This window comes from Magnolia sinica, chromosome 10 (assembly GCF_029962835.1).
Source record: "Magnolia sinica isolate HGM2019 chromosome 10, MsV1, whole genome shotgun sequence".
Taxonomy (NCBI): domain Eukaryota; kingdom Viridiplantae; phylum Streptophyta; class Magnoliopsida; order Magnoliales; family Magnoliaceae; genus Magnolia; species Magnolia sinica.
In genome coordinates, this window is record NC_080582.1 from 44009518 (window position 1) to 44028683 (window position 19166).

At 41.2% G+C, this 19166-nt stretch overlaps 1 protein-coding gene across 1 annotated transcript in view; it reads left to right on the forward strand.

Moving 5' to 3' along the window:
- The window catches only part of LOC131258337 (uncharacterized), a 97271-nt gene extending 79221 nt beyond the window's left edge, over window positions 1-18050 (forward strand). Inside the window, exons 6-7 of the mRNA XM_058259589.1 lie at window positions 17156-17356; window positions 17509-18050. Of these exons, the coding sequence (XP_058115572.1) occupies window positions 17156-17356; window positions 17509-17721 (414 nt within the window). The 3' untranslated portion in view covers window positions 17722-18050. The remainder of the gene's footprint in view (window positions 1-17155; window positions 17357-17508) is intronic.
- Window positions 18051-19166: the final 1116 nt, after the last annotated feature.

Consider the following 19166-nt stretch of genomic DNA (forward strand, 5'->3'; position numbering starts at 1 on the left):
CACCGGGTCCAGTACACTCCAACACTGGTTGCCGCCCATCGTGCGCATGACCACATGAGTGGCAAAGACCTCACTATCTGCCTCGCTAGTGGTATGCCAATGCCCACCCGGCTCGCCGATAGTGGACTAATTTCATGAGTTGGTCAGACTCGACCTACCTTATAGCCCTATACACTCAGGCGGATAAGGTGACACCCCTTTTCAACCGACCTTGACACAGTGGGAGGCGGCCTACTGATATTTGACACTTAGGTGCTCATGTTATCCACTCGGTCTCGACGTTGGAGCATCTTACTGGTACTACAAGGTTTATGGACTTTCACCCAAGGTCATAGTGCCCAAGTGCTAGAACATATTTCCGGTGCCCAATCTTGCCAGCTACGGTATGATTGTGGTGGCCACAAGTGTGAAGGTGATCGTGGCATACATAATGCGAAATGCATGAGTCAAGTGTGAATAAGACAATGCCAAATAATTGAAATAAATGCGGAATATGTAAATATTACAAAAATCTTAATCGTTTGAATATTGAAACCTTGATTCCAAATAATTCGTAGACAACCTTCACCGAAATATTAGGCAGGACAACCTTATTTCACGAATGTCTTTAAAATCAATCTTTCAAACTAGCAAAAGAATATACAAATATTACAACATTCACCATAAGAATGAAATAATAAATAACATCCAATCACCAAAAAGAATAAAGCATTCACCACATGGCATAAGGAGTTATAGTGGTTTGGTGCTTTAAACAACCACACCTACTCCACTCCCAAAATTACTACCTTTGTAATTTTGGCTTTCACTATAATAAGGTTTTCACAGGTTTACCTTAACAACCTGATACAGTTTTTTGTTATTTTGATGGGCTCACCACAATAAAATCCCTTTTGTGATTTTCACGGGCTTTCACAAATAGAAACACCCACTGAGATTTTCAGAGGTTATCTCAGGCAAAACCTCACCGAGATTTTCACAGGCTATCTTAAAAAAACCTAAATAAGAACACAGTAAATGTACTTATCTTCAAATGTAGAAGACGTAGCAAAAGCTTGTAGTAGAAAAACTTCTTTCTTGAACGTAGATGTCGCAGTGTTCAATTAGATAGAAAGAGTCTAGGGTTTTATAGATTTTAAAAATGGAAAACTCAAATGCTACTTGATTCAATTCTCTTAGATCTCAAAGTAGAGTATAGTTTACCCTCTTAGAATAAGATTAAAACGATTTAAAGATAAGGGAATTGAATAAACTATAAAATAAATTTGATAAATACAACACTGATAGCTTTGTCGAGGACTTGAGCTTCTCTCTTGCAGAAGAATTATATTAATTTCCGTTATTATTTAGAATGAAAGAAAGCCTCAATTTATAGGCAAAGAGGTTGCAACTTCGGCTGGCCGGAGTTCACTAGATTTGTTCCAACGACACTCGAATTGCGTGGGATAAGATTTATCCAAAATTCAGCTGGCCCGAGGTCAAATTCAACTGGCCGAACATCACAATTCGACTGGCCGAATTCCCGCAAAATTCAAAGATTTGTGTTACTGGAATTTCACCTGAACTTTCTCGAGCTAGCTGAATTTCAAGCTTAGGATAGCCAAACCAGAACTTAGGCTAGCCGAATTTTTAACGGAAGTTGTTGCTTTGCTCGAGCTTGAAGTTGGGTTGGCCAAACCAGAAGTTAGGTTGGCCGAATTCCATACCAAAAACACTAATAAAAAACCATGATGGGGAATTTTTGAAAGCACCTATTCCTAAGGCCTTTCTAGGGTTATACTACCTTTGTTTTAGCAAATACTTGAGTCACCTTGTCTTGAACTTTGACTCGACTTTGTCTTGAATATGGGCGATGATTTCTTTGAGAAGATGTGCCAATCTGGACTTGATCATAAGCCGATCTTGAGCTGATCTTCAGGCATGTAGAGTAGTTGTGATTTCATGCTTGTGTTTCTACCTTGAAGCGCTTTTGTCTTACGAAATTTGACAATCTATGTGTGCTTAATATAATAGCACTTACACATACTATCCAAGTCATGCACCAAACCTATGCATACCGTGCGATCATGTGGGGCGACCCTATCTCACATGGGGTCCCCTAAGCATCTCAAGTCGAAAGGGGTATGTAATGATCAATCGTCATCCACACCAGGCATACATATGATGCTTATGGCATATGAATGGGTATGGTATCCATTACTCTTAAGCAGGTCATCAGCGTGTCCTATTAGGCTAAGTACACTAGCATATTATCAAACATATCATGTGATAATTGTCCCAGCAAATGCAGAGTGGGACCTGAATGACAGGCCCTACTAGCAGTGTAGAGGTCTATGTGGCGTGGCCCACGTTAGACTAGAACCGGCAGCTCGTGCAGCCCATACATGAAAATGATCCAACAATCAAGTGTATGCCATGGGTAAAATATATACCTAAAGGCAGGTCTCACTTGGGACGGCCTAGGGAGAACATAAACACCAAGGTGGGATAACAAATAAACATTTCAGTAAGCCCTTGGAAGTTTTAAATGGTAAGCATTTAATCACTATTGTTTTCTTGGTGGACCCCACCCCAAACCGGGCCCCACACTATCCATGGGCTGCCAAGGTAGCTGGCTAGTATGGATACCACAAATACATGAAGGTGGGACAATGGGTCCCACATCCCTAGGTTGGTTGGAAAAATAGATATTACAATGGCTCAAGGAGGTTTCAGTGATAGGCACTCAATACCCACCTCTTCCTTTGGTTTGGCCAACTTGAGGGTCAAATCGGCCACATTTTTGGGCTCATGACCAAAAATGATATGGAAGAACAACTGAATGGTGTGAATATGACAGATACACCACGGTGGGTCTTGCTGCCAAGTTGGGGCATAAAACATATTGTGGATGCCCCTGTGTTCCACAAGTTTTGAATCAAAGTGATACTTGTGTTTTCCATGCAGCCAGATCTGAAAGCTTGACTATTGGTTGCATGGAAAATAAACAAAATGGTGGGCGTTAGGAAGCTTGCAACAATGGACATTATTGTCCCCACTGTTCCATGTAGTGTGGTCCACCTGAGATTTGGATTGACCTCATTTTATTTGGGCCCTAGTCTTAAAATGATCTGGTAGAAAGGATGGGCAGTGTGGTCTTACATATACAGCAGGGTGGGTCCCATGAGTGGAACTTAGTGATACGTGACAATTAACCACTTGCTCTAAAAGCTCGAACTGATAAAGTATGGCGAATTAATTCATTTATCTAATAGCCCAGGCCCCAAATCCATGGATTTGGTCCTCGACCAAACCTTCCTTATGGGCCCCAAATCCCTGGGTTAGGTCCTGGACCGAACCCTCCTTGTGGGCCCCAAATCCATGTGTTCCGCCTCACATGGGCCCCAAATCCATGGGTTCCGTGGACCACTCACCTCGAGTGTGCCCCTGCATCTCACAGGCCACCCCCACTTGAGCCCGGTGTGAAAATGCCCCTGCATTACCCAGCTTGGGAAGCGTGCTAAGGCACGTTGTTGGTCAGTGTGGACCACTGTGGGCCCCTCAAAGGTTTGGATTGAGCTGATATTTGTATTTTCTCTTCACCCAGGTTTGTGTGACCTTCACACGTGGGTGGGTGCAAAAACACACCAAGGTGGGCTCTTGGAAAGCTTCAATGGTGGACGCCTCTATCTCCATTGTTTCCTGTGGTGTGGCCCACCTAAGATCTGAATCTAGCTAATTTTCGGGCCCTGGCCCTAAAATGATTTGGAAAATTGGATAGACGGCATGGATTAAACACATACAACATGGTGGGCCCCACAAGTGGGGACCCACTCCTCATGAGGGGGGGCCCCATTCCCCATATTGCAACTGGCAACGTCTGGACTCTGGGGTTTCCTAGCCCCAACTGTTCCCCCCAACCTTGAAATGATCTTGTAGAATGGATGGGTGGTGTGAATTTTACATATACAACTTGGTGGGTCCCACGAGTGGAACTCAGCTTGGGCAACATGCCAAGGCACGCTGTTGGTCAGTGTGGACCACTGCGCCCCCCCTCAAAGCTTTGGATTGAGCTAATATTTGTATTTTCTCTTCACCCAGGTCTGTGTGACCTTCACACATGTGGGTGGGTGCAGAAACACACCAAGGTGGGCCCCTGGAAAGCTTCAATGGTGGATGCCCCTGTCGCCATTGTTTCTTGCGGTGTGGCCCACCCAAGATCTGGATCTAGCTGATTTTCGGGCCTCGGGCCTAAAATGATTTGGAAAATTGGATAGATGTCATGGATTAAATGCATACAACATGGTGGGCCTCACAAGTGGGGACCCCACTCCCCACGCGACAACTGGCAGCGTCTAGACTCTGGGGGGTTCCTAGCCCCAACTGTTCCCTATGGTACAACCCACCCAAGGTTCGGATCTGCCTGATATTTGGGCCTTGGGCCTAACATGTTCTGGTAAGGATGGACGGTGTGGATGATACAAAAACATCAAGGTGGATCCCACAAGTGGGCCCCCATTTCTCGCCCAAAAAGGGCGTCTGCCTCTCACGGACACTGGGCAATAGTGTCCGTTGTTCGCAGCGTCCTGACACATTTTTTCCCATCTAGGTGGGTCACACTTGAATAATCCAATCTATCCATCGAATTGGCCAGCTCATGAGGGGCTCAATGAGCCTTGATTTGGGCAGGTTTTGATGCATAGAAACATCACAGTGGGGTAGTGGGCTTAAGAAAGTTTTAATAGTGGGTGTCATTGTCACCACTGTTTTCTATGGCGTGGTCCACTAGAGATCTAGATCGGGTTCTATGGCCTGAAATGAGTTGGCAAATTGGATGAACGACATGGATGAAACATATACATTATGGTGGGTCCCATGAGTGGGGACCCCACTTACCACGTCCTTTGGGTGATGTCTGGATGCTGGACAGTTCCAACATCTTTGATGCTGAGAACGTCCAGCATCTAGACTTCTTTGTCCTTTTTTTTTTTTGTTTTGTTTTTTATTTCAGCCTGGTGGGGTTCGTATGTGGATGATCCAATCCACCCACAGTTTGGCCATCTGGAGGTGGGTCCAAAAAGCTTTGGATCAAACAAATCCGGTGTTTTCCTTAGATCCATGTGATCTCATGAACAAGTTGAATGGCAATTAAATAACATGGTGTGATAGCATGGCCCACTTGTGGGCCCTACTACAGTCCAACATAAAAGGGAAAGAAAGGAAGAAGAGAGGGAGAGAGAAGAAATGGAGATGGGATTCGGCCATCGGGTGGGCCCCCGCCACTAGTGGTGCACACGGGTCAGTTCGGTCTGGTTCTGGGGTGAAACTGGAACCGAACCGTTCTTAAGAGTTCTAGGATTTTCGAAACCGGACCGTTAGCACCCTAGAACCGAACTGGAACCGGAACCGGATCGTTAAAACTGGTTCGATTCTTGATCGGTTCCACGGTTCTGGGCTTTTTATAATCGAGCCCAATTGAATGGCGAGAGAGAGAGAGAGAGAGAGAGAGAGAGAGAGAGAGAGGGCAGCCGCAGCAGGGTTGGGTTAGCATGAATAGGGGTTAAGGACTTAGGGTATTAGGTTCCTTTTTTTTTTTTTTTTTAAATATAGGTTCGGTTCCAGGTTCGGTTCCGTAGTTTGGATCCATGGTTTGGTTCTATGGATCGGTTCACGGTTCGATTGGGTTCTACGTACCCCCAAATCGAGAACCGAACCGATGTAATCGGTTCTTTGATTTTTGGAATCGGAACCGGAATCGGTGCACTCTAGAATCGGACCAAATTGGACCATTTGGTCAGTTCCGGTCCGGTTCCACGGTTCTACCGGTTCAATGTGCACCCCTACTCGCCACTATGGGGTCCACCATACGAATCTAACCACATCAATCACATAAAAAGTTGGATCCCACCCTTGTGAGCCCACAAAAAGAAAGGAAAACAAGAAAAATGGGAGACTACCTCCTCCCTTGCAGTCACGGTGACAATGGACGGTCAGATTGGGCTGCATCGTCGATTGAACGGCTCAGATGATGATGCTCCTCCCCTAAACTCATCTAACCTTCCCTCAAGCTCTAACCTCTCTTAATCTCTCTCCTTTCTTTCAAATAACCTCCCAAATCTCTCTTTCTTTACTAATCTTTCTCTCTTTCTCTGGATCTCTCCCTCTAATCTCTCTAATCTCACCTTCTTTTTCTCTAATCTCTTTTCTTCTCACTGTCTCTTGCTAGGAAAAAATGGTGGAAATGAGAGAGGTTTGGGGCTTTGTGGTAGAAATTTTAGGATAGAGAGGGAATTAGGAAAAGATGGAGGGGTAGAATGGGGAGAGGGTGAAGGAGAGGGGTGTGGCTTACCATGGGCTATCATGGGTTCCCATGCTTTTGAAGGGAGAGGGGAATGGGTTGAGCATATTCTGAGAGAGAGAGAGAGAGAGAGAGAGAGAGAGAGAGAGAGGGGTAGTCTTGGTAGTTTAGGGTGAGTAGGGGGGTTTTGTTGGGATAGTTTGGTCTTTTGGCCTAAGGTAGATGTGGAGGGTATGGGTGAGGGTGAGGGGTAGTTTAGGGTTTTAGGAATGTTACTTTTAGAGATTCCATGCTAGATTCCCTACATGGGCCCCCTGCCATGTGTACGTAGCACGACCCGCCTCGATTTGCTTGCACGTAGTCATCTCTTACACTAAGTATCCCAACAGGGCGTGCTGCATGGCGTTGGAATTGCAGCGCTCGCGCGGTCTCTGGGTTATAAGTCTCTAGTTGTTGTGGTGCTAAAATAAGGTTGCGGTCAAAACTTGCCAACCTGGTCCATCCGGGACGTGCCAACGCCGAAATTGAAGCATATGGTCGATTAATCGGGGTACGGGTCTTACAACACTTATATGCATGCACTCAGAAATTGTATACTTGTCATATATTAATTCAAATTAAACCAATTAAATTGTGGAACTAATGTTGCTAAGTCATGGCCCCAAGATCGGATTGTTTGACGATCATGACCTTTGATTCATGGACACTCGTTTATTGAAACAGGACTATTGGATATTTTTCATTCGTAAGTGTCCGAAAAATGTTCACCAATCTCATCATCAAAAGTAAACCTAATTTTGGGGTTACTGGACATAATATGGACAATTTAATTTCAATTGCTTGTACTTCATGTGTGCAATTTTTAAAAATAATTAATTGATTACGTTTTTATATTAATTAATTTTGAATATAGTTGTATCATTCTATTAGACAACGCATAATTTAGGACCCTATACCAATGAAACTTATTATGAGCACTTATTTTTTGTAATATTTTAATTTCTCTGTGTATAATGATGTTTTTAAACATTCCCTGAAGTTTCATTGAAAAATTCGACCAATTTCCCAATGTTTCCCCAAAACAGCGAAACATTGTGCAATACATCTGATATTTCCCATGTGATAACCGATATATTTTGTATCCCAAGGGTGCGATACATACATCGATACCGAAAGTATTGTGTCCCTAGCATAGGCAAGGAAGGATTTATGGGGTTTATGTCAGGTGGGTCCTATGACTCCTACCCCAATTAGTTAGGATACGGTTTAGATGATGATGATGTCAGGTGGATCGTGGATGCTGGTTGGTGGACTTTGACCAAGCATTTATGTCAATTCCTATTTTTAATTGGGGAAACATGATTGGTAAAGCTAACCCCAAATAGATGGGATTGGGCTATGATGACAATGACGTTGATTATTTCTCATCTTGAACAAAAACATAGAATTCATTCGAGTGGAATCGAAAAGAGTTTGCACTATCTTCTCTATGTATGGGGAACCAATTTTCCCTACTTTGATAATTGCTTATTTCTTAGTTTTATGAAGTTCTAGTCATTCATAAAATATAGGAGAAAAAAAAAACTGTAGGATAATATTTCATTATTTGTGTTGAACTATTACACAAACAAGGCATTCCAAACATTTGAATGGTTTATTTGTCAAATTCATTTCACAACTTTATCAACTGAATTTAAAGAATGGAGATCTTTTGCCAAACCACACCTATGACAACTATGACTTATTTGAGGAGGATTCACATATTAATGGTGTCCAATTGACGTGGTTATATTTCACCTTAAGAGTGAGGTCAACAAATTATATGTATTTTATCATTGCTTGCTTGCTTACCGCTAAACTTCTTTTTCTTCATAGTGTACAACTAAGGTATGGATGGTTCCTAGACACTTTGAACTACTCGCTTTTGAAAAATTGGTGATTCAACTTCCCACTATCATTTCCCCTTAATGCAATTGAGTTTTAGTTGATTTGAAGGCAGCCGTATGCAGAATTCCTCCTGAACTACTCACTTTTGAAAATTTGGTGATTCAACTTCCCACTATCACTTCCCCTTAATGCAATTGAGTTTTAGTTGATTTGAAGGCAGCCGTATGCAGAATTCTTCCCCCCTCCCCCCCTTTGTTTTGCAGTAAAATTTTATTAGAGAATCAATGGAGCTACTACAATTAGTGTTCGAAGTATTGGTATCGCTACTAGTTTCACTGGTCGGGTATATGGAAATAATATCGATATTGCTAATAAAATCACCGATTTCCAGAAATGCGGGGAAACATAAGTTTGGGAAGGGATTTTTTTTTTTTTTTTTCCTTTAGGAAATGGTGAGGGGATTGGATTTTGGGAGTATGTTTGATTAGGAGATCAAAAGTTGAGGGAGGTTTTTCCCCTTTTAGCAGGGATCTCATCAGATGACAATTTGAAGGTGGCTAGATGCATCTCCTTACAAGGAGACGAAGTTATTTGGGCTCCCCCTTGTAGGAGAAATCTTAATGAAATGGAGTTTGAGGAGCTGATGGTCTTACTTGAAAAATTGAGTATAAAGTTCGCCCTTCAATTGCGGAAAAGGACTTCTTAAGGTGGTTCGAAGACAAGTCTGGCAAGTTTTCGGTTAAATCGCTACACCATTTAAATAATTTTGAATCAAACTCCAATGAGGTTTATCACATAGCCCATGTGTGGAAATATGGTGCTCCACCAAAGGTAGTTGCGTTTGCTTGGTTAGTGGGTAGAAATAAAGTGCTCACAGTAGACAACTTGTGTTGTGCAAGAGGAATATGCCGAATGTATGTCTTCTATGTTATCAAGATGAAGAATCGGTTAATCATTTCTTTATCCATTGCCTATATGCAAGTAAGATTTGGGAATGCTTCTTTATATTGTTTGGTGTTCAATGGGTTTTGTTGGGCTCCATCGAAGCCCACTTGTTGGCATGGTATGGCATTGCATGGTGAGGGCAGAGGAAACATAGGGAAGAAGATATGGTATCTATGCTTGCTTGCTGGATTATGGATGGTTTGGTCTGAAAGGAATCTTCAGACCAAACTATCGATACATTGGTGATATTATCAAAATATTACTGATACACTGGTGATACAAGCGACACTTGGGATTTTCATGTTGAAAATATTGGCAGTACACTAGCGATATCGATACATCGGCGATGCAAGCGACACCGGGAATTTACACAGTTGAAAATATTGGCGATATCAATGCATCAGCGATACTTAGCGATATATTGTTGATACTAGGAATTTTTCATACTACTAGTGTTATCAGTATTGCAACCTATGTTATCGGTATCACGGAGTTGGAGATATGGATAATATCGGGGATATTATCATAATGCCAACAATACAAATCAACTACAAGCTGATAGCAAGTAAACTTCATGTCTCTCCATCAAAGAGAGGCTACAGGCCCATTCAAAAGTAGAAACACTAATTTCAACGAAGAAAAACTTGGGAAGCAATGAAAGGGCACCGACTCTCAAGCACAGGAGCTAACACCTCCTACCCTAGCTAGAAGTCCTTCCCATTGGAATCATCTCTCTCCAGACCAAGCAGAATTCTAGTGAGAGCAACCCTTAAATTCAGATTTATAGAGCCCAGTTGATGATCATATAAGAGATTCTCTTCTTGATTAACTTGACTGAAACCATTTTGCTCTAAAAAGTTACTCAATTCCTTTCCTTCAGAACAAAAATTCCTTGAATAATTCATGTCCAGGGGACTTATCAAACCACATGGCCCCTAATAGACCAAATAGATAAATAAATGCTCCCAAACCCTACTAGCCATCTCACAATGAAGGAATAGATGGTGTGCACTTTCTTCCTCTCATCAGCACATCAAACTCATATCAGGGAAAGCCATTACGCTTGTTTAGACTACCAAATGAAAGAATCTTGTTGACCAAAGCTAAGCACAAGACCTTGCACCCATGTTGTGATTGACTCCTTCCAAACTCTGTCACATGGCAGGGAACTTCCTTTCATAGGAGGTAAGGATCTGAAACATAAACTTCATAGGGAAACTGCCTTTCGTTGTAAACTTTCAGATTTTCCTATTCTTGGTCTACGGACAAACGTTAAGCCAACATAATTTACTTGTATGTCTCTCAAAAAGACTCATTTCATGTTCAAAAGATTTTTCCAAGCTAGAAATTCCACAAGATAGAATCCCTAGGAATTTCATAGTCCTTGACCTTTTCCTCTTTAGTCACGGATATGAACAATAAGGCTGGAATGACATGGTCTGCGTACTCTCATCGCATCTTTCTAGAAGCAAACTTTAACACCTTTGCCAATGAGAGTGAATATGGCTAATTATGGGCAATGATACCAAATGGGTTGCTATCAATGGAACTTCCTCTGCTCTTTTGAAGGGGTACAACGGAAGCCCCAACTACAAGAATTTGATCTATATTGCGTCTTCCAAGAATCTCAACATTCACTTGGGTGGTGGGTTTGGATAAATTTCTGATGATAGACCATCGTCAGATTGGACAAAATTTAATCAATAGTGGCTGTGCTCTTGGGATCCATAAATTGTGGATCATTTGTTCATCCATTGACAATTCACTAGCTAGTGTGGATGAAGGCCTGCAATCTCTTTGCCGTGAGACGGATGTTGTTGTCCAATCTTGTGGGCCTGTTCAAAACTCAGAGAATTGATTTGATTCTCATAGTTGTCGCATTTATGGGATTTTTCATTGCTAGCTATTCTTCAGTCTTTGTGGAAGCAGAGCAATAACCAAACTTTAAGGAACAGCGCGAAAAGTATGGAGAGTGTTGCTCGAAGAATGTGAAGTAGAATTGTTTGGTCTCTATGTGAAAAGAGTTTTGAGTAATGGACAATCTTGTAGCGGATTGGTGGAAATCCTGCATGGCACTAGAAATGATCTGGTTACTCGTATTCAATTTAACAGTCATGGGAGGGGGTTATAAAGAGTTTTTTAATATTGGTTATGATTTGGATGTAGCATTTGTATATGGCATGTTCACGCCCCCCAATATATATATATAAAATAAATCATGATACGGGGTTTACCAGTTTGTTACATAAAAGCCTCATATTTGAAATGTCTTGTATTCAATTTTTTCCTCACTTCTTTCTTCATTTCAACCATAGAGGAAGCTTGGACACTCATTTTAGACTAGATCTAGGCCTATTCTGATGATCAAACACGAGATTTAAGTGGGATTTGACGAATCGAAACAGAGTGGACCATTTTGGGAAAATTGAAAGAGGGATAAACCATAACAGAATGGACTTGAATCTAAGCAAAAATTGCAGTCATTCTAAAGATCTGGATCATTCTAAAAACTGGCCATATCCTAACTAAAGAAACTTTAACTAAATATTCCTATCCCAAGTTAAACTTGCTAGTTAACTTAGAAATCAACTTGGATTAAACAACTTGAGAAACTTCTAGAATTTTGTAAGGCTGAACCCATTAGTCTCTTATGAACCAAATCACACATGTAGGACCTACTAAAGCCACACTATCACCCCATCTATGGATTCCCATTATTACACAATACCCTAAGGGCCTGTTTGTTTTACCAAATACAATGGTAAATTCTGGTAATATCAAAATTATGACTTTCTACCATTGTTTGGCCCAATAGAGGAAATGCCCAGTCAATTCCTGCCAACTTACACTGACTGTGTGTCAGTGTAAGGCGTCTCTTCCCCATGTAAATACGGTAAGATTTCAAAGATGGTTCGAGAGGATGCTCATCAAAAACACATGTATTTCAATGGATATTGTAATTATTACATATTTACTATAACTTAATGTGGTAAATGGTAAAACAAACAGGCCCCATGATTACATCGGTAATGTAATGTTAAAGCACTATGATTACAAATTACAATACCTGTTACTTGAGTTCCAATGCATTTGACTATCAAAATCATCTTTGGCTGGTGATTTTCCCTTGCTTCTCGGGCAGTGAGGTACCACAAGAGCTTTGGCTAGATCCAGGTCACCGATCCGGGGCAGAGGTAACACATTTGGTTGTTAGAGAGGATGCTCTCTGGCTGACTGCTGGGAAGTAAGAAGAGCAACACTGTTCTGACCGGTGGAGCACCATACTTTTCGTGGGCATTTTATACAAGAATTCACAAGGCATGCAAATGGGGGATTTGTCACATCAGTCGTATTTTGCGGAGGCTGCAGAGGCAACCAAACACACACATCTTGTAGTTAAACTTCATCTAAAACACATGTATTTCAAGGGAAATTGTAATTATTACATTTTACTACTACTTACTGTGGTAAATGGTAAAACAAACAGGCCCTATGATTACATCGGTAATGTAATGTAAAATTACTAAAATTACAAATTACAATACCTGTCCCCTGAGTTCCAATGCATTTGACCGTCAAAATCACCTGTTTGTATATCGTACATAATTGCAGCGAACAGCCCTGGTGGCTGGATCCATTTGTTTGGATGGACGATAGTAACCCCCACGCATTTGGACAAAAAATTTATTGTGGTCTGCAGTGCTAAATATCTGTCGTTATTTCAACTGTTTGGATACTGAATGGGAAAGTTCGATTTACTATAGCTTTTACAACATACTGATATGATGGATTGCAACAAACTGTTTGGATTGAAAGGTGCGTTGCATACAATGAGACGGTTACATGTACATTTTATGGGGTTTCATCCTCCACCAAAGAACAACATCTGCGAGAACATCCCTTCCAAATGGTCAGAAATTTGCCATTTACGACTGTTTACCATTGGATCCCCTAGTTTGGCATAAACTGTGCTGTTGTTCTTTCTTGTAAACATCTCATCAGACCACTTACAAACCGCGCACAACTGACAACATGCACCAGTTAGAAAGGAACCATGCAGTACTCCTGAAGTATCTTTGAAAAATTCCACCAATTTTCCCATGTTTCCTCAATGTTTCCTTGAGTTAGGTTATATGCTTTTATGCTTCCATTAACAGGAAACTTATTATGTGTGTCTTTTTACAATTATTTGATTCATAAATATGCAAATATGTGTATTCTAATTTTTAGCATCTCCTAAAGTTTTATTGAGAAATCTGCCATTTTCCTCTTGTTTCCCCAATGTCTCCCTTGGTCAGTGATACATTTCCGGATATCGGTGATAACGTTAGCGACATTGATACATGTTTCCATTTCCTGCCAGTGATACATGTAATGATACTGATACTACAAACGCTGGTTGCGAGAAGAAGAAATCAAATGGAAGCAGCATTCCAGAGCGACGTGGCTAAAGGATGGGTTTAGAAGCACAATTCTTCCATGCGATAGCTAGCGCCCGAGCTTGTGCAAACAAGATTCAAAGCTTGTTGGTGGAGGTGGAGAGAGAATCGAGGAGAAAGCTAAAGTGTGTGATGCCATAGTCACTTTTTATAGGAATCTTCTTTTTAGGGAAGAGTGTAGTTGGCTGTGACTTGACAATTTGCATTTCAACAAAATTTCACAAGAAGAGGCAGATGGATTGGAAAAGCCAATGTTGGAGGAAGAGGTAAAATTGGTAGTAAAAGGAGCTAGATAGTGATAAAGACCCCAGTCTGAATGGTTTTCCCATTGCATTCTTTCAAAATTTTTGGAGGAAGTGAAAGAGGGCATAATGAACTTTGTAAATCAATTTGTTGAAGGAGACCATCTACTTACAAAGTTGGGTGTAACTTTCATTGCTCTCATCCCAAAGAAGGAAGGCATTGAAGGTTTAAAATACTACTAACTGATTAGCCTCCTTGGAGGTTCCTACAAAATTTTGATGAAAATCCCAGCCTCGAGATTCTGAGTGGTGCTTTCAAAAGTGATATCCAAGTCTCAAGGGGCATTCACAGAAGGAAGGTAAATAGTGGACATCAAGCAAAAAACGGTTACGTAATGGCTTGTTACATAAAGGTTACAGTAGCCATCGTTACAAGTTATGGGGCTGTAACGGTTGTTTCAGAAAGACAGCCCATAACGGCCCTGTAATGCCCTGTTACGGTCCCATAATGGGCGTAACAGCCCCATAACAATCCGTTACATGGCTGATATGGGATTTATTTTTATTTTTTGTTTTCAAAAAGAAAAAGAAAAGAAGTAAAGAAGAAGTTGTAATGGCCATTACAACCGTTATCATAATGGTAATGGTGGTGGTTATTACAGCCACCATTATTATTACAGAATACCATGGTGGACATTACTTTAGTTGCTCATGAATACTTGCATGGAAAAAGGGGGTGATTTGCAAGCTTGACATAAAAAAAAAAAAAAAAAAGGCTTTTGATCGTGTGGATTGGGAATTTTTAGATTACATGTTGGGGCGATTGGGATGCGGTTAGAAATGGAGAAGATGGATTACTGTGTATGCAATCGCGAAAGTTCTCAACCTTGGTAAACGGCTCCCAAAAAGGTTACTTTCGGCATTGAGGGGCTTTCGACAAGGCGATTCTCCCCCTACTTGTTTGTGGTCGTGGTTGACTTGAGGCCTTGGGCAAGATGGTGGAAAAAGGTATTTCGGTAGGATCACTTGAGGGTTTCAAGGTAGATAGATCGGAATTCCAAATATCACATCTTCAATATGCGTATGACATGATGCAGCTGAAGAAAAAATGATAATATGAGAAAAAATATCACCTGTTTTGAAGCCTTCTTGTGCTAAAAGGTGAACATAGGCAAAAGCGAGCTCCTCAGGTGGGTCTTTCAGACTAGGAGACGATCAAGCATGGGTAGGCTAGCAAAACATTTGTGGGATAAAGTAATAGAGTCAAAAGGAAGCTCTCAAGTTGGGAAAGTAGACCCCTCTCCATGGGAGGAAGACTGGCGTTAATCAACACGGCGATGTCCAATCTGCCAGTTTATTTTATGTACCTCTTTTGTTGCCTGAAATTGCTGTTAGATTAATTGGAAAGGCTTAGAAAGGATTTCCTATGGCAAGGAGCATCCATTTGATGAAATGGGGAGACCTATGCAAACCTCGGGACGAAGGAGGCGTTTGCCTAAGGTCCTTAGAAATGAAAAATGACGCTCTTCTTGGAAAATGGCTATGAAAGTTCAGATTGGAGGGAGCTACTTTTTGGAAAGATTTCATTGGGAGAAAATGCAGGCTGCAGGTAGGGGGATGGTAGACTTGGGCTTCATCGCTATATAGAGCCTCATACTAGTGGAAATTTGTAGCTTGACTAAAAGGCAAATTCTTGGAGGGGGTGGCTTTCTCATTGGGAAATGGCGGAATGATTCGTGTTTGGAAGGACATTTGATTGGGTGATAAATCATTGCGGGAAGCTTTTCCAAGGTTGGCACGAATCTCTACATTAGAAGATATTCCGTTGCACAATGCCTTTCTATAGTAGGAGATGAAATAATCTGGGTCTCGTCATGTCGTAGAAACCTCTTGGACGAAGATGATAAGATTTTGCCGATCTCTTAATCATACTTCAGCAGGCAAAGCCAGTGGTTGGGTTCAATAATGCCATGATTTGTTTAAAGAGAGTCTGGTTGATGCTTTGCAAAATCCCTATATAAATTATTTAGCAGCGCTCTCTCGGAAAGCTTGCCTCACTACACTGCCCATGTTTGTCACTATGGGGCTCCTCCCAAGTTCGCAGTCTTGGCCTGGTTAGTTGGGAACAATAAGGTGTTAACAGTCAATAATCTACATCGAAGAGATTTACCGCTCACAAACGTGGGCATAATGTGTATGAAACATGAGGAAACAGTGGACCATTTATTTCTACACCGCACCTTTGCAAAAGATCCGAGATCTTGGCTTTTCCTTTCCAGTTTTCTGGTCAGCCTTGTAAATTCTCTGTATTTCGTTTTGTCAGATAAATAAAATACTGCCTTTGAAAAAATGACTTTTTTCACATCCATTCGATAGCCACCAATCATACAGTTAAGGTAATCCATTCACTGTATTTTGTGTTATTATCCATTTACAGTGACGCCCACAATTTGAACAATTTGGATTAGGAACATGAATGCCATATGCACAATGTTTGTGTGCCCGCAAGTGATTCTGCCAGACTATCAATGTTTTTCTGTCTTTGTAAGGTTGCTTCCACAGTATCAATGTTTTTCTGTCTCTATAGGGTTGTTCATCTTTCTCTTAGGGCCCGTTTGGATACCTCCAAATTAGTTACTTTTCCTACTTACAGCAGTAGATAAGTAACTTATTCGAGATTAGTAAGTTTGGTTTAAGATCAATTATAAGTGACTTTTTTAACTTAAAGTTAATCACTTCAGCTTAATAAGTGGAAACCAAGATAAGTTACGTGAGGCATAAGTAGCTTATCTTAAGTTACTTATGATCCAAACGCCCCCTTAATGTTGTGATGCAAGTTTTACACGGTGATTTTGGGTAGTTAGATGTGTACTCCTGTGACCAAGGTGTTCTGTAACAGTAACCTTTACGATACGGGTTGTAACAGCTGTTACGGCCCCCGTAATGGCCGTTACAGTCTCTTTTTTTATTGAAAAAAAAAAATCCTGAAAAAACCTGTATCTGCCCCTTAATGTTGATTAAAAAGTATGGAAAACTTGTATATTCTCCATAACAGACAATTACAGGGCTGTTATGGCCTTTATGTAATGGCTGCCACCGTTACCTTTACGTAACGGCCTTTACGGCACACCATGCTTGTGACCAAAATCATACAAATCAACAAAATGCCTTGTGTAGAGCTAACATTCGAAGGGAGTGCATAAAGAAGCACCTTTATGGCTAGTTCTTAAAGTCATTTTACTAGTTATATGGATATGAACACATATCTAGTGTAGAGTTATTTTATTATGTTACTATACCTGAATTACTAATAGATACCTTTTGTACCCTCAGAGGGATGGATCATATTCTTGTGTGTGTTGCAGGATTTAGACTTGTATGGGATTCTTGCTGAGACTGAAATCCGTGGGATGACCTTTGATCAATTGCTTACCATACCAGAACAAGATGAATGGGTGTATAGTGATGGGAAATCAACCACTTGCGTTGCCTTCATCCTGGAAATGTATAAAGAGGCCGGAATTTTTGGCCCCATTTCAAGCTCCATTCAGGTTACTGAGTTCACTGTAAGTACTGAAACCTGATCCTACGGTAATTTGAAACTGTTACTTATTTTTTCTCTTGCTTGGATCCTTAATTCTTGTCACCATTATGCTTATGCTCATGTGATCCGGAGAAGATTTTTCTAGGCATTCCTGATAAACTGATCTGCTTACAGATTCGTGATGCGTATATGCTCAAGATATTTGAAAATAACAGAACTCGTTTACCAAAGTGGTGTAATGATGAGGATGGGAAGCTTCCATTCTGCCAGATACTAGGTGAGTATCGCATGGAGTTGCCACATTACAACACCATCGAGCCATATGCGAACATGAATGAGAAGTGCCCTTCTTTACCACCAACATATGAGAGGCCTGTAAGTTGCTGAATAACTTGCTGGTATTATTTATGGTATTGGGTCCTTCATAGTCTCTTAGACATTATCCACGAGGTTGTTTAACATATTCCGTAAGCTATTGAAGTTCTCTTCTATATAATTATCACATGGATTTGTCACAATATTACACCATCAATCCATATGAGAAGATGAGTGATAAGTGTCCTTACCACTGATATATGCGAGGCCTGTAAGCTGCTGAATAACCATGTCATATTGTCCTGCAAAGTCTCTTGCCAAGGTTGGATAACATCATCCTTGAGCTATTGACGTTCTCTTTTCTAGAATTATACAGTTGAATGTAAATATCTTGCATGCTATATGCTTTTGTTTTAGGCTTTATTTGTCAGTAATCAACCATAATCATCATTATCATCATCATTGCCTCTCCCAGAATTTGGGGCTTAAATGGTAGATCAGCAAGAGATCTGTAATTGAATGCCCGCCTACATTAACCTTCCTCTTTTCCTGTGCTCTGGACTCATATTTACAACAATGCAGTGGGAACATGGTCGGTCTCAGTTCTAAGTCCCCAACAACCAACTCCTGCACACCCCATAGGGGAAGCAAGCAAAGGAGGGTCATGGAGGGGCAGCTGCCAGACCTGCTGAGCACAGAGTGCACACATATGGTTTCCCCCTGTATCTGGTAACAAACACATGGCCCAAGTCAGCAGTGAAGCATGCACATGTAGTAGCATTGGGCAAGAAATGGAAAGGACATGCTGAATTAGTTTGCTGTGACTATAGCAGGGAACTGACTGATACTTGTATAATGAACTCCACTCACATGCCAGCATGATCATGCCCAACAGGATACTAGTGTGTTACCCAAAAGGGGAATTTTATGAAGAATCAAATTCTAGAGCATGTGATCACAAATAACTTGCCAAGCACGGAAAACGTATTGGTTGGAATCAAGAGGTGAAAAGTCTGTGGGGGCATGGAAAGCCTTATAACAAAATGGGGAGACAGGGTGGCAGGGTTGAAAATGTATTGGTTAGTGAATGTCACGTCATGTGTTTTTGGGAGGGCTCTTAGGCACTTGGTGAAGGACATTTGGCAAGACTAGGAACCAGAGTTGTATAGAGGAATTGTAGAAGAGGTGTATGTATCCAAGTAAAAGCAGTTGTAGGGTGGACCAGTGGAATGCTAATGATGCCCGTCTCTTCCAAATCCTCCTATAATGGATTTATTGATCTTGCAAATGTCTTTCCACTTTGTTTGCCACATGGGGGAAAAGGTTCATCGCCAAGGTGAGGCGTTTTTGTTGATGGCAAGGGCCAAAAAAAAAGAGCATTCATTGAATGACTTGAAGACACACAGCAGAGGATACTAAATATGCAAAGAAGCAGAGGAGTTTGGTGAGCATATCTTTATCCAATGCAACATACATGCAATGAAGGAAAGAAAATCATCTCTTCCTTCAGCCTTTTA